This window comes from Rhinolophus hipposideros, assembly GCF_964194185.1.
Source record: "Rhinolophus hipposideros genome assembly, chromosome: 20".
NCBI classification, from domain to species: Eukaryota; Metazoa; Chordata; class Mammalia; order Chiroptera; family Rhinolophidae; genus Rhinolophus; species Rhinolophus hipposideros.
In genome coordinates, this window is record NC_138066.1 from 34,451,715 (window position 1) to 34,465,552 (window position 13,838).

Sequence of the window (13,838 nt, forward strand, 5' to 3'; positions counted from 1 at the left end):
CTGTCCCCACAGAAGACAATATGATAGGGAGAAGATTATCAAAGAAATAAAAGAGGAAGACCTTCCAGAACTGACTAATATACGTCTGTAGGTTGAAACAGTCCATCAAAAACCCAGTGTGGTGAGAGAAGAGCCAGAGCAAGGCCCTCATTCTCAGGGGTTACAGGGAACACCCAAAAGCTCCCAGAGGTAGAGAGGGTGGGGACAGGCATACACAAAGATGGGGCATACAAATGACATCAAACCTCTCAAAAGTGACATCGGAAGCCAGAAAACAATGGTGAGGTGCCCACAAACTTCTGAAGGAAAATTATTTGTAACCTAGAATTCTATATTCAACCAAACCATTAATCAAGTGTGAGGATAGAATAAAGTCATTTTCAGACACGCAAGCTCTCAGAAGCATTTTTTTCTCCTGTGTAACCACTCCTCAGGAAGTTAAACAAGCAAGGAGGAGAAGTAGGAAAGGGAAGACATAGGGTCAAGAGAACAGGACACCCAAAACAGGGCTTCGGTGATGAAGGGGAGGGAGGTTGCAGGGAGATTGTGGGGCAGGCATGTAAGCAGCCAGTTCAGGTTGGAGCAGGACAAAAACAGACAGGTTTCCAAGGGAAGGAAAAACAGAACTGATAGGTCTGACTACACCGAAAATTCTAGTATTTGTGGCTGTTAAACACAAAATTCAACTGAGTAAATTTTAAAGATCTAATTGGCTCTACTGAACAATTCATGAATCAGGCAGCATCCCATCTAGCAGATAGCAGGAAGTTTCTAGCAAAGAGTAGATTCTTTGTGGCAAAGTCACCTTCTGTCAGGGGATGACAGGGGTCTATCAGGCACATGACCTCACTAGTGCGGACCAGGTAATTCCAGATTGACTGCTTTAAGATTCCACTCCTGAGAGAAGTTGAAAGTGTAATTAAGTTAGGTATTAAGTCTTGGATTTTGTGCCATGGGCTTAGCACAAGTGACTCCATTTTGGGTCTGTTGTCTCTTTTTCAAACAAGGCCAATAGGGGTGGAAAAATATATAGCTGTATTAAGTACAGAAAACTAAGCAAGTGAGTAAAAGGGCAAGGATCCAAGAAAAATAAAAATTATATAAGAAAGTAAACAACATTATCACCCTGCTTGGATTTGTGGTGAACAATATTTAGATGATTATAATGATATAAAATAGAGCACATGGATTTAACAACCATATTGAGAAAGTAAACTGATGCCCAGGGGAGTACATAAAAGCAAATCTTCATCTATAACACAGGCAGTCAACAGAGAATGTCGAAACGGGTTAATCAAGAGGCAGCCGTATAAGCAAATTAGAAATGTGGAGGTAACCACCAGTGGAAACACCTGAAGCAGCCCTCCCAGCAAGGGCTGGGCAGGTCCAGAGGGGCTCGGCGGCGTGGGAGTGCTGTGCTTTGTTTTCTGATTTTTGCATTATTTGACCTGTATGGCCTTCTGCACGCACTTCTTTGAGTTTTTAAAAAAATCACTATTAAAACATAAAATAAAGAAATACTATACACTAAGAAGCACATCCTCTTCCTACTTCTTTCGCAGTTTTTCTGCATCCTGAGGATCCCCCCTCTTTACTCAACCACAGGCATGTACACACAGGGCCACAGGCACACTTGCATTCACATGGTCACACACACACACACACACACACTCATCACAGACACAAGCAGCCCATGGTGGCAGACACACAGGCAAACGTGCATAATACACCAAGACCCTCAGACACATGTGCAAACACACTCCTGCTGACATGCACACCTGGTTGTAGATTCACTCACACACATGCAAAGGCCCGCATCAGCCTCCCTGAGAGCAGGCTGGAGAGCAGGGCCAGACACTGCAAGGACAGCACTTCCTCCCGGCCTTGATCCCCCTGACCTCCCCCGCACCCACCACCCCCAGAACTGCCCCAGGCAGAGGAGGGTCTCTCCTGGGGCTTCACCCTAATAGCTTCCTCTACTCAGAGTGCCCTGCCATGAAGCTGAGCAGCCTGAGCCTCTGCAGCCAGGAACCCTTTGGGGACACAAGGTCTGTAGATAGCACAGAAATGGGGTGGGGTGGGGGGCCAGAGCTGGCAGCTGGATGTCACTAACAATGCCGCCCGCCTTCATTCAGCTTTTGGTAGAGGCCCTAAGCAGTGGGAGAGTCCAGTGTCAGGAACGATGTGGACACACTGTGCTTCCTTGAACAAATCACTTTACCTCTCTGGGTCTACGAGGTGGGCAGCCTATGAAGCTCTGAGATGACAAGATTTTATGACTCAGGCTAGGTCCTGCTTCCATCCCTTCCAGATCTCTCTCTCCACACTGACCTCCAGGGCCAACCCCAAAAGATATGCATAACAAGTGTCATGGGGCACCTGGGGAGCTCCCGCCAGGCCCTTCCCTCCCCATCCACATTCCTGCAGCACTCACCACCACTCTGGTCCTGTTATCTGGCAGTGAGTCAATGGCCAGGGTGCCCCCACCCAGGTCCTGGCTCAGCTGGGTCCTGTCCGGTTCCGACATCTGCCCAGGGCTCTCTCGGGCTCTCCGATTCCAGCTCTGCATTGTCCCCTTGGCGGCCCATCCAGAGCCTCGGCCTGCATCCTGACCTGGGAGAAGGGGACAGAAAGCTGAGTCCTGGGAGTCCAGAGTGAAGGTCTGGGAGGGAGACCAGCCCAGTTACTCTGCAGAGTCCTGACCCCGTGCCATCATTGCCTTTCGGGACACTTACTGCCAAGGCAGGAGACACCCAACATCCACTGAGAGACATGTACCCAGCTCCACTCCATGCGCTTTGCACATATAACATGTTCAGTCCTCACCCCCGCCCTCCGCAGTAGATACGATGCTCTCACAGTGAAATGTATTTCACAGATAGGAATCAGCAGCTCAAAGAGGTTAAAGAAAGTCACATGGCGGATTAGGGATGGAGATAAGTTTCAAACCCAGGAAGATCTGCCTCCCAAGCGGTGATTATTCTCAAGCTCAGCTGCACACTGGAATTATCCAGGGAGGTTTAAAAATTCCTGATGTCTGGGTCCCACCCCAAAGACTCTGATGTAATTGGTCCACGGTGTTGAATGAGCATTCAACATGATCCACAGGGGACCTTTTAAGAAGCCCTGGACCTAACACTGCAGACAAGGGTGAGAACCACTGCTCTGGAACCTTCCAAACCAGTTCCTTATCTCTTTGCCAGAAATGGCACATAATCTCACCCTCCAGCTGACTCCGGGGACTAGAAGCCAGAGAACAGAGTTCTTTTTAGTTCAGGGCTTCTCAGTCTTGGTACTACTGACATTTTGGATTGGATAATTCTTTGCTGCGGGGGCTGTTCCTTGGCATCGTAACATCCCTGGCCTCTACGTACTAGATGCCACCTCCTCCAGGTTGTGACAGCGGAAGATGTCTCCACAGTGGGGGCGGGGCACTGTTTAATCCTATCACTACCTTCCAACACCTTGGGCAAGTCACTTCCCCCATAAAACAAACAGCCTGGACACCGTCAGGGATGGCAAATAGGTTTCATCCCCTAGCCAGGAGCATTCTACTGAGAAGAATTCTGAGGCCCCACTTGTGTTTAGCAGGAAAGATTATGATGACCAATTAGCAATGTCTGCATGGGCACAAGATGGGAGAGTGCTAGATTAGCAGCTCTTCCTAGACTCGATGTTCTCTCCAGTTCTCTCTAGGCCACTAAATGTATTCTGAATGACACAGAAACCATGCTTTTCCATTTCAGAAAGATCTGTGCCCCCAAAGATGTGTCTTATATTGTTACTCCAATTGTCACACGACTATGGTCGGGTATATGGGACACAGACCACCAGATAGGTGGATCTGACATTCTCTGTGATCACCAATTTCAGGCCCACCCTGGGTCAGATGCCTTTCTCGGCCTCTGCCTGTCCCCACCCACTCCCCAGAGTTCCTGGACGTAGTCCTCTTTCCTAGAGCATCCATTGGTGTTCTAACTATGTGCCTGTCTCCCTGGTACCCCCCTAGACTCCCCAACTTCTGCAAATGTGTATCCTTGGTGCCTAGCAAACAGTAGATGCCCAATCACTGCATAGTCGAGGGCACAATATTGGAAGTAACTTGGGAGCCAGCAAGCACAGAGGTTGAGACAACGTTTGGCCAGGACCAGGCCTGGGGCTGGGGCCAGGACTCTGCTGTGGGGCTCTGGTTTGTCATTAGACATTTTATCCAATTAAGTCATTCTTGGCAGCTGGTGCCTGCTGGACCTTTGCCGGCCCCTTGTCACTTCTCTGCCCCTAATAGAAACCAGATGCTCTGGAGAAGATGGGGAGAGGGGTGGTCTCCAGACCCCTTTCCCAAGATGCCCACTGGCTGAGATGGACTGAGCCCAGTACCGGGAAGACAGCCTGCCTTCGGCCCAGACTCCAAGCCAGCGAGGCCTTGCCCTTCTTGGGTGAGGCCCATAGCTGCCTCTGAAGACAGAACTGTTTGTGCCAGGCTGCTCTGCCTGGCTCCCCAGGTCCTTCTGCAAGAAGCTCTCGGACCTGGGCAGGAGCCAGGATAGGAAAGGAGTGTGTGCAGAGCAAGTGGAGGAGTCGGCCAGCCTGGAAAGGGATGCTGGGATCTGCAGGCATCACAATCCTGCAACTGAGACAGGAGGGTACATGGATGGTGGGGACCCAAGGCCTGGGGAAAGGGCAGAGGTTGGAGATGCCCAGCCAGAGGTGGGGTTAGGGAAGAGACACCTGCAGCCACAAGCTGTGTGACCTTAGGCCTATCAGTTGACCTCTCTAAGTCTCAGTTTCCTCATCACTAAAATGGGGACGTCAGTCATGCCTATTGCACAGCCTGCCCTTAGTATCAAATAAGAAACAGAAATGAGAAGGCTTTACAAGTAGAGGGCTCAAGGCCAGGGTCTGAGGCAGAGTCCCTGAAGATGGCAGGGAAAAGGATAGACGGGAGCCTGCCCTGTCTGGCCGAGCCCTGAATCTTGCCCTCCCAACCCACACCAGTCTGTCTCCCTGCCACCCTCCCCCTCCCGGCTGGCTAGGACGGGACATCATCCCCTCAGCCAGTGGAAGGAGCCAACACAGCTGGTTGCTCACGTGTGTGTGTGCAGGGACCCACGTGCCTGTGTGTGTGCGCACACACGCACATACCGACTTGCCTGGACGCCCTGGCCATCCTCCCTGGTGCTCATGCACATGTTACACACCTACCCAACCCTTGGCCCCTCCCTGCTCTACCTTCTGCTTTGCTTTGGAGAGCCTCTGCATGTGAGTGAGGGCAAGAAGCTTCCAGAGCACACGCTATTCACGTATTTATCCATTCATCCACCCATGGCCCCGAGTAGCATATGGTCTAATGGGATGTCACGGTAGTAATAGTAAAAATGAAAATGATAGCCAACTGTTAGAGAACGCTTGCCCTATGCTGGCACTACTCCGAGTGCTTTAAACACATTAACTCATTTAATCCCCACAATAACTCCATGACATAGGTGCCAGTTTTAGATCTATTTTACAAATTGGGAAACTGAGGCACAAAGGTGTTAAGGGATCTCTCAAGGTCACACAACAAGTCCATGGCAGGATTTACCCTCAGGCAGGCTGACTCCAAGCTCTGCTCAGACCCCAGAAAGTGCAGCAACCCTAGGCTGTTCCCTAAGATGCAGGGACAGCCCCAGGGAAGGACTGACATGTGGGCTGGGCTCTCAGAGGATCCTGCACAGACTGACCCTGGGAGCTGCCCTGGGAGGCTGTGTTCCCTGTCATGTAAGCGGGTAACCCAGTGGAAGTGCCCAATCCCCCTCACATGCCACTGCCCTGCTCCAGGATAAGAAGCAATGGGCTGATTTCAGGAGGCCAGGTCGTGTCACCCCAAAGCCTGGTCCAAGCCACCCTCATCCTACCCATCACCCAAGCTTGCCATGCCAGCCCCACGACCACCACTCAGTTCAGTAGCTACTTCAGCCTCCACCTTTAATACCCTTCAGCTCATCTCCCATGCCCGCTAGCATCTAAAGGACAAACTTGATTCCATCTCTCCCAAGCGTCCCACTTGCCACAGCCCTCCAGCTGAAGGCCTAGCTCCTCCACCCAGCATTCAAGATCCCTACTCTCTCCTCCATTCCCCCTTAAAGCCCTGTCTCTAGGACCCAGCCCTCTCTCTCTGCCCACGGGGTTTCACACAGGCAGTTTCTCAGCCAGGATCACTCTGCTCCACAAATAAACCCTTCTCCTGATGAGCTCTTGTCATCCTTCAAGTCTCATGAAATGTCACTTCTTCCTAGCGTGTCCCCTGACATCTCTCCCCCTTGTTCCAAATGCTACATGTGCCACCCCAGCCCTGATCCCAACATATCGCTATTGGCTATGCATGTGTAGGCTCCAGGTGCCTGACGCAGAGCAAATTCTCAGTAGGCACATATGGATGATGGAAGAAAGGAAGGAAAGGAGAGAGAAAAGGAGGGAGGGAGGGAGGGAAGGAGGGAGAGAGGGAGGGAGAAAGGAAGGGAGGAGCTTTAAATGCCCTGAGAACCTGAGAAGACCCTTCCCTTGGAGCACAGCCCCACAGGAAACCCTCCCTGCAAATTCACAGCAATAGAAGAGCACAGGTTTGGAATCTGACAAACAGGAGATTGAAGCCTGAATCAACTACCTATTGACTGTGATGTTGGACAACCTGCATGATTTCTCTAAGCCTCAGTTTCCTCATCTGTAAAATGGGGATGATAAAACCTACACTTGGTCGTCATTTTGAGTCTTTAACAAAATAATGTACACAAAGCACCCAACAGGGTCCAGCCTTCCCTGGGTTTCACACGAGGACCGACTTTCTGAGGGGCTCGGGAAAGGCTCCAGACCCTGAGCCGAAGTCCTTCCTTCTAGTTACTAAGCCCTCAAGGACATCCTCTCCCCTCCTGCTGGCAGGCAGGTTCCCACTGAGGACTCTTATCTGGAGAGAGGGAGGGAAGCATAAGGAATTGGCATGAAGGGACCACGAAGTAGTTCTGAAGAAAAGAGGAGAGGAAATAGAGAAAAAGAATTTGGCTCCCTGTGAGTTTCTCTCAAAGGGAGAGTCTGAGGCCTGTGACTACCCCTGATTCACCCATTCAACTCATTGAGACTCAACTATTGAGACTCTGCTGTGTGCTGGGTGCCACATTGGCTGCTGGGTGACAACAGTGAACAGGCAGACACAATCCCTGTGCCCGTGAAGATTCTATTTGGAAAAGACATATACAAAATGAATAATATAGCAAATAAGACAATGCGATGTGGTGACAAGTGCTATGGGGAAAAAAAGATGGACAAATGGGTTGGAGTTGTTGCTACTCTGGACAGAGCCACCAGGGTGGACTTCTCTGAGGAGGTGGCCCTTGAGCTGTCTGAAACCAGGATGAGGAGAAGCCAGTTACCTGAAGGTCCAAGGGGAGGCAACCTGAGTGTGTTGAGGATGGACCTGGGGAGAGTGAGGGCGGGGGTTGGGGTGGGGAAAGGCTGTCTCTGATGGCTGCTTTACGAAGTTTGGATTTGTCTTGGTTTGCTTGGAAGTCCCTGGTAAGCAAGGATGAGGCTGGAAGCAGAATCATGGCTTCAAGGGGCCCTAGACAATCTGGTCCAAAACCCGTTTTATAGAAGGGTAAACCATAGCTCAGCAAGAAGAAGTGAAAAAAAAAAAAAAAAAAAAAAAGGAGGACATTGCCAACCTCACCAGGGGTTGGTGAGGGGCCTGGTCTCCTGACGCCCAGGCCAGGACGCCACCTCTCGCTGCCTCTTCCTTCTATGTCTGTTTTAGACATGCCTGGTTCTACCTGGGACAGACTTTCGGTGCCCCCTGTTCCCACTGTGCACCCCAAGGCCACCTTCGTGTCAGCCTCTCCTAGTCTCCCCCCAGTAGTGACCTAACTATATTTTTGGGTCACTCCTCTGCTCCATTCTAATGATGGGTACAGTTTCAAGGCTCCACCAAGCATGTCAATCCATCAAGAGGGAGAGGAGATGTGTGGGTGTAGATGTGAACCAAACCAACCCCATTGAAGTTTCACGCTGTGACCTTTCACCAACTTCACTGTCCTTAGCAAGCATATCAAAGCTCTCTAATTCATGATTATCTGCGTACCTTAACACGTAGCCATAAATATATTATTTTTGTTAGTAGCAGCCAGAATGGCATGACAACCAAGATAAATATTAAACTGGTGATAGTATTGATTCTAAGCTATTGTCTATCACAAGACCACCAGGAAGTATGGCTGCTGGCGCTCCAGTATTCTTTCTCCCTCTGGCCTGTCCGTCATTAGTACCCGAATTATACTATTAAAAAAAGTACTGTAACACAATTCAGTTAGCAGAGAATAATTTGCACAAAACTGCTGGGCTGTCTGTCTGGTCAAGCTCAATCTTCCCATAAGTAAATGACTGTATAATAAATTCCGTTATATTCAAAGGAGTTGTCTGCTTCATCTTTCAGTCTGAAGATACTTTTCTCATTCCGGTGGCCAGTACACCTTTGCCCTGCCATCGAACAGGGGATCTCAGCTCCCTCCTGAGCTGCCCTTCATCCCAGCCCAGAGGACTCAGAGCCTTGGGGCTGAATGGCAGCACCCCTTCAGGTTCAGCTCCCAGCTGCCCTTCGCGAGTCACCAGGGCTCCACCACAGAGCTGAGCTGGGCTGTCTATGCTTAGTGGCCCTCCTCCGGAATGCCTCACCCTTATATCAGTCCTCCCCTGAAGATACATCCCTACCTCCTTATAGCCCCTCCAAATAATTCAGCCTGGTCTTGTGAAAAAAGCACAGAACTGACAGTCAACAGCTGCCCCTTCTGGCTTCCTAACGCTTCCTTAGGTCTAACCAGTCTCTCCTGCTGCAGAGAAAGTCCGTTTCTCCTCCCTGAATCTCTGTGAAAACCAAGACAACAGGGCGTCCTCTACTTACAGATGTGATTCAAGTCTCTGCCTGCCCTGCTTTTCCTGACCAAACCAGGTGTCTACTCCCTCAACCTGACTCTAAAGAGGCAACCCTCAGCCAGGCGGGGGTCTGGCCACCATCCCCCCGTGCACCTTCCCCAACCCTCTCCGTGGTTCTCCCAATTCAGTCGGGGTGCAGAGCCTCCCTCTTCAACCCAGTCACATCCTGAACTCAGAAGATCACATCAGGTTGGGGCTGCAAAGGACCTCAAATATTGACCTGTCCAACGTCTTCCCTTTGATACTGATTTGTGTGTGTGTGTGTGTGTGTGTGTGTGTGTGTGTGTGTGTGTGAAATATCAATTACCCATACATCATAACAAATCTGAAAAGGAAAGACAATCATTTTAAAAAGAGAGAGAGAGAGAGAGATCGTTCATAACCCCACGACCAAGAGTCAAAGATTTTGCCCACAGTCTCACTTTAGAAGTGAGGCAATAGGCCCAGAGAAAGAAAACAACTTGCTCAAGGTCACACAGCAAGTGAGATGCTGGGACTAGAAGCCAAGTCTCTGGCCAGTCTCTGTGTGGTCTCCCTGAAGACTGGTGGTTCTGCCCCAGAAGGCTCTTGCCACGTCACCTTTCACTGTTCTCTGCCTACATCACCGTCAGCACCCTGCCCCACCCCACTTCTCAGCAGGGACCCAGGCCTGTCTCAGTTACACACAGGGACCACTAGGGTCAAAAACGCTGTCACTGATGCTAGCTCACCCCTGGGACACAGCAGCCCACCCCTTGACACACGGTCCACTGCTCTGACCCATCTGAGGGACACCTATGCCAATGAGGCACGGTTCTATCTTCCCAATTTTCTCTGTCCCAACCCCAAAGAAGGTCTGGGTTATGAGGAGAAAGGAGGAGAATATAAAATCACCTGTTGAAAAATGGTTCTTTTATAAAATGAGAGACTCAAAGTAGATCTCAGAAAGGACTTCCAGGTGGGAGAGATGGTTGTGGAAAACTGGTGTAGGAAGAGCGTGCAGATATGAGTCCTACCCACCCCAACCCCACCTCTACCTCCACTACAGGAGCCTCTATCTGGAGCAAGAACAGCTAAAGGCCAAAGGCCACAGGGGAGAGCTGGGCAGGAGTGACCAGAGGACCTTGGAGGCTGGGGGATAGGGGAGCAGCAAGTCACTTCTTCCTGGGCCCAGGACGGCTCTGCAGGCGCCAAACAGGGAGAGGAAGGTGTCAGGCCAGGCTGCCACTGCCCTTGCTCTGGGAAAGATCTGGGTCTCCACCATCCCCCTGGCTGCTCCCACCCAGTCCCCAAATCTGGCTCAGACCCAGCCTGAGTCAGCTTGGAGATGGGGGCAGGGAAGAGAAAGAAGAGGCGAAGCTGAGGCAGAAGGCGTCCCAGGCTCCCCATCTCACCAAAATCAATCTCGCTTCATGTGACCAGGGGTCCCTATGACTCTCCCACTGTCGCCTATGGGACCAGAGACCACCACCTTGTGGAGCTCCCTCTACTGGGGTCCCTCCAATGTCCTTCCAGGAGGACAGTGTCTGATGCGTCCAACCTCACACATCCATGTGTTTAGGAAAGTGTGGTACCTGTCCACCTGCCACAGCCCACAAGGGTCCTGGCCTCCCGCGGACAATACCACCCCCTACGGTATCACCAGCCTGTCGGTACCACGCCTACGCCTGCGTGCCTACCCCTTCCCCGGACCCCGGCCCACCCGGCCAACTCTGGCCAGTCTTACCTTCTCCGGGCTGGGGGCTCAGCGCCCGGGCAGCCTCCCTGAGCACCAGCACCAGGAGCCAGAGCTCGCCCCGCATGGTGGGCGCCAGGATCCGCCCCCCGCCCGCTGCTCCCGGGCCTTGGCGAGGGAGGGGCCCGGGCTAGGCGGCGTGGTCCTCGGGGCTGACAGACGGAGGGGTGGGCTGCGAGGCGGCGGCGGAGAGCCGGGCCGGGCTAGGAGGCGGGAGCGGCGAGCGCGCGAGCGGGCGGGGAGCGAGCAGAGCGGCGGCGGCCAGGAGCGGAGCCCCGGAGGGGGCGGGGCGGGGGGCGCGGCGCCTCCAGAGCTCTCCCCAGTCTTCCCTGGGCCCTCCCCGCCCTTCCCGAGAGCTCCCTCAGCAGCATCCCAGGCGAGGACCCAGGGGGTCTGAGCGGGGTGGAGTCGGGGTACTGGGCGGGAGACCCCCTTTTACTAAAAGAACTCCGGAAGAGCATCAGCTGCCCCCCAACACCGCGCCTTAGTTCCTACCACCCCTCCCCTCCTCTTCTCCCCACGGGGAAAGCTGCGGAGAGAAAATCCGGGCGAGGACGGGGGGGGGGGGGGGGGGGCAGACTCCAGGAAGGGACCGGCGCCCCTTCCTCGGGCTATGGGCTCCTGCCATCTCCCTCCTCCCAATTCCACCAGGCTTCCCGACTTTCTGGGCTGTTCCTCAGTTCTGTGGGTTTGTGATGTCCATCCCCACCCCAGGCATTTCCCCTTGCAGAAGAGACCCCCAGGTCCTCTCCCCAACAAGGTGCCTGAATTTCACCCCCTCCCCTGGCTCCTCTCCGCTTTATCCCGCCACCCCCCATTTCCAGCACCATCTTGCCCCCCACAGCTGACTTGGGGGTGGAGGGGGCCTGGCTGACCCCTGCTTTGAAATAGCCTGGACCTCTCCCCACGCCCTGAAGGTAACCGAGGCCACCCTCCTCTCTGGGGACGCCAGGCTTGCTCAGGGCCTGACCCAGTCAATCTTCAAAGGCAGCCCCAGAGCAGGAAGAAGGCTCACCCCACCTGCCACCACCTGTGAACAGGCTCGGGGGATAGATCTGGGTTTTTTTTCCTTCTTCCAGAACAGAATAAAAATACCCGCAATTTAGAAGATTTAATAGACGGCAGGGAATCAGGTCAGGACTCAGAGGTGCCTTTTCCCGCCCCTGACCTACTTCATGCGATAGCAAGGAGCTGGAGCGCTGGAGGGGGTTCGAGTGAGAGATGGGGACACACTGGCTTCTACAGGTCTGAGGCCTAGGGACTGGAAAATCCCGGAGAAGGTTAGGGACGCTGAGTGCCACTGGGGGGATTCCCCAGGAGGAGGGACACGCGTGGGGACAGGAGAAGGAAGAGTATGAGCTGGAAGAGGCTGGTTCCCTGGCACTGAGGCCAGAGAATGAAGCAAGAACTAAAAACTCTCTAATCTCTCAGAATCTCAGGTCCTCCTTCCTCGGGACCCTGGGTCCCAGAAACGACCTGCTCCAGTCCTAAACCCTCTAGTCCCTTATGACGGGACAAGACAAGGCCTGTCTGTAAATTCTTCTTGTCTAATTTAAATCCCGATTTTGCCAACTCTCAAACAGGATCAAATGGGCTACCTTTCCAGCTGCGGCTTCTTGCTGCCCTCTAGTGGCCACATCACGAGCCGCAACGCGTGTGTTTTGCTGTTTCCCGCGGAGTCGGATGTAGCTCATTGTCCCCGACCTGCCCAGGCGCTCTCCACTCCTTCTGACTCTGGCCCAGCGGGTTCTCGCCCCTACCTTCCGCGAGGTCGAGGTGAGGGGTCCCAGGACCGAATTGCAGCTCTGGCCCAGCTTTCTTTGTACACTCCCCGGTTCCGAGTGCCTCGCGGTCTGTCGTACAAGGTCTCCTACAAGGGCTCACGCTTAAACAGCAACTTGGAAATAATTAGAAGCAAATGTCGTGGAAATGTTTTTTGAATGTAAGCTTCTAGAACTTGAGCACACATCAGAATCACCTGGAGGGCTTGTTAATAAATAGATTTCTGGGCGCCAGCCCTACGTTTTTAATTCAGTAGTTCTGTGATGAGGACGAGAACCTGCGTTTCTAACACGTCCCAGGTGATGGTGCTGGTCTTGGGACCTTGTTTTGAGAGCCGCTGCTCTAAAATTCTCGCTTCTTGCACTCTCACCGTTTCTCGTCTGCGTAGAGGAGGTAACGAAGGAAACATCAATATAAAAATGGGGAAGGAAAATAAAAATCTTGGAAGAAAATTGTTTCTTGAGACAGCGGAATTGAGGTCCTCAAAAGGAAGGAAGGGGGCACCCGGATTTGAACCGGGGACCTCTTGATCTGCAGTCAAATGCTCTACCACTGAGCTATACCCCCTCTGTCGGTGGCCGGGGCTCAGGTAGCTTCTTAGCGCTGCTTCTGCGCAGGCGCCGTAAAGAGCTCACGAAGAGTAGTGGAGTCCGAGATTTATGATAAAGAAAAAGAATACAAATCTCAAGTAATTACTCATCTGAATGCAGGGTTTGTTTCCTGAAACTCTGAGCTAAAGGTTTCTACTGATGGTGTAAGAAAAATGCAATTTGGGATGTGGGAAGGGAGTCCCTCGAGATCTTTCGAGATCCCTCACTTCGGGGCGTTCCTTCGGGCAGGTGTCACCTTCTCCCGCCCTGCTGGAGGCCTCACTGCTACTCGGCGTCCTTCTCTCCCTCCCACATGGTCACGTGGGTTTCTCTGGGCCTTCCTTCCCCAGCTCAAACCCCTTCCTAAAAACAGCCCTCGGGTCACTGGGCAGGCCGACCTGGTAGTGCGTCAGCCCCCGCCCTACCATTAGGGGAATGGGCGGTCTGTACGGTCCACAGGTGTCTACCTGGAGGTCCCCGCACTCACCCCTACTGCATTCCACCCTTACACACACACACACACACACACACACACACACACACAACACACACAAGCTGGGCGCGTGAGTTGGCAGGGCCCGGGCCTCCATCCTCACCGTCTGCAAAAGAGGTTGGCAGTGCCCGAGGTCGCGTCCTGTCACCTAAAGGGAAATTTTGGGAAGTGGACCACAGGACTTTAAAAAGGCAAGAAAGGATTGGTACACAGAGGGGGCACCCGGATTTGAACCGGGGACCTCTTGATCTGCAGTCAAATGCTCTACCACTGAGCTATACCCCCACTTTCCTTTATGTTCATC

General features: G+C 52.7%; 1 protein-coding gene across 5 annotated transcripts in view; it reads right to left on the reverse strand.

Annotated features, from left to right (window-relative positions):
• PLXDC1 (plexin domain containing 1) overlaps positions 1–11,170 on the reverse strand; it is a 59,697-nt gene extending 48,527 nt beyond the window's left edge. For 2 of the 5 annotated variants that reach the window (XM_081027464.1, XM_081027466.1), the window contains exons 1-2: positions 10,661–10,863; positions 2,435–2,634 (exon numbers count right to left, since the gene is read on the reverse strand). In XM_081027464.1, the coding sequence (XP_080883590.1) occupies positions 2,435–2,634; positions 10,661–10,736 (276 nt within the window). In that variant the 5' untranslated portion in view covers positions 10,737–10,863. Of the gene's footprint in view, positions 1–2,434; positions 2,635–2,735; positions 2,998–10,660 lie in introns of those variants that run through there. The other 3 variants (XM_081027465.1, XM_081027467.1, XM_081027468.1) reach the window with 3 other exon arrangements.
• Positions 11,171–13,838: the final 2,668 nt, after the last annotated feature.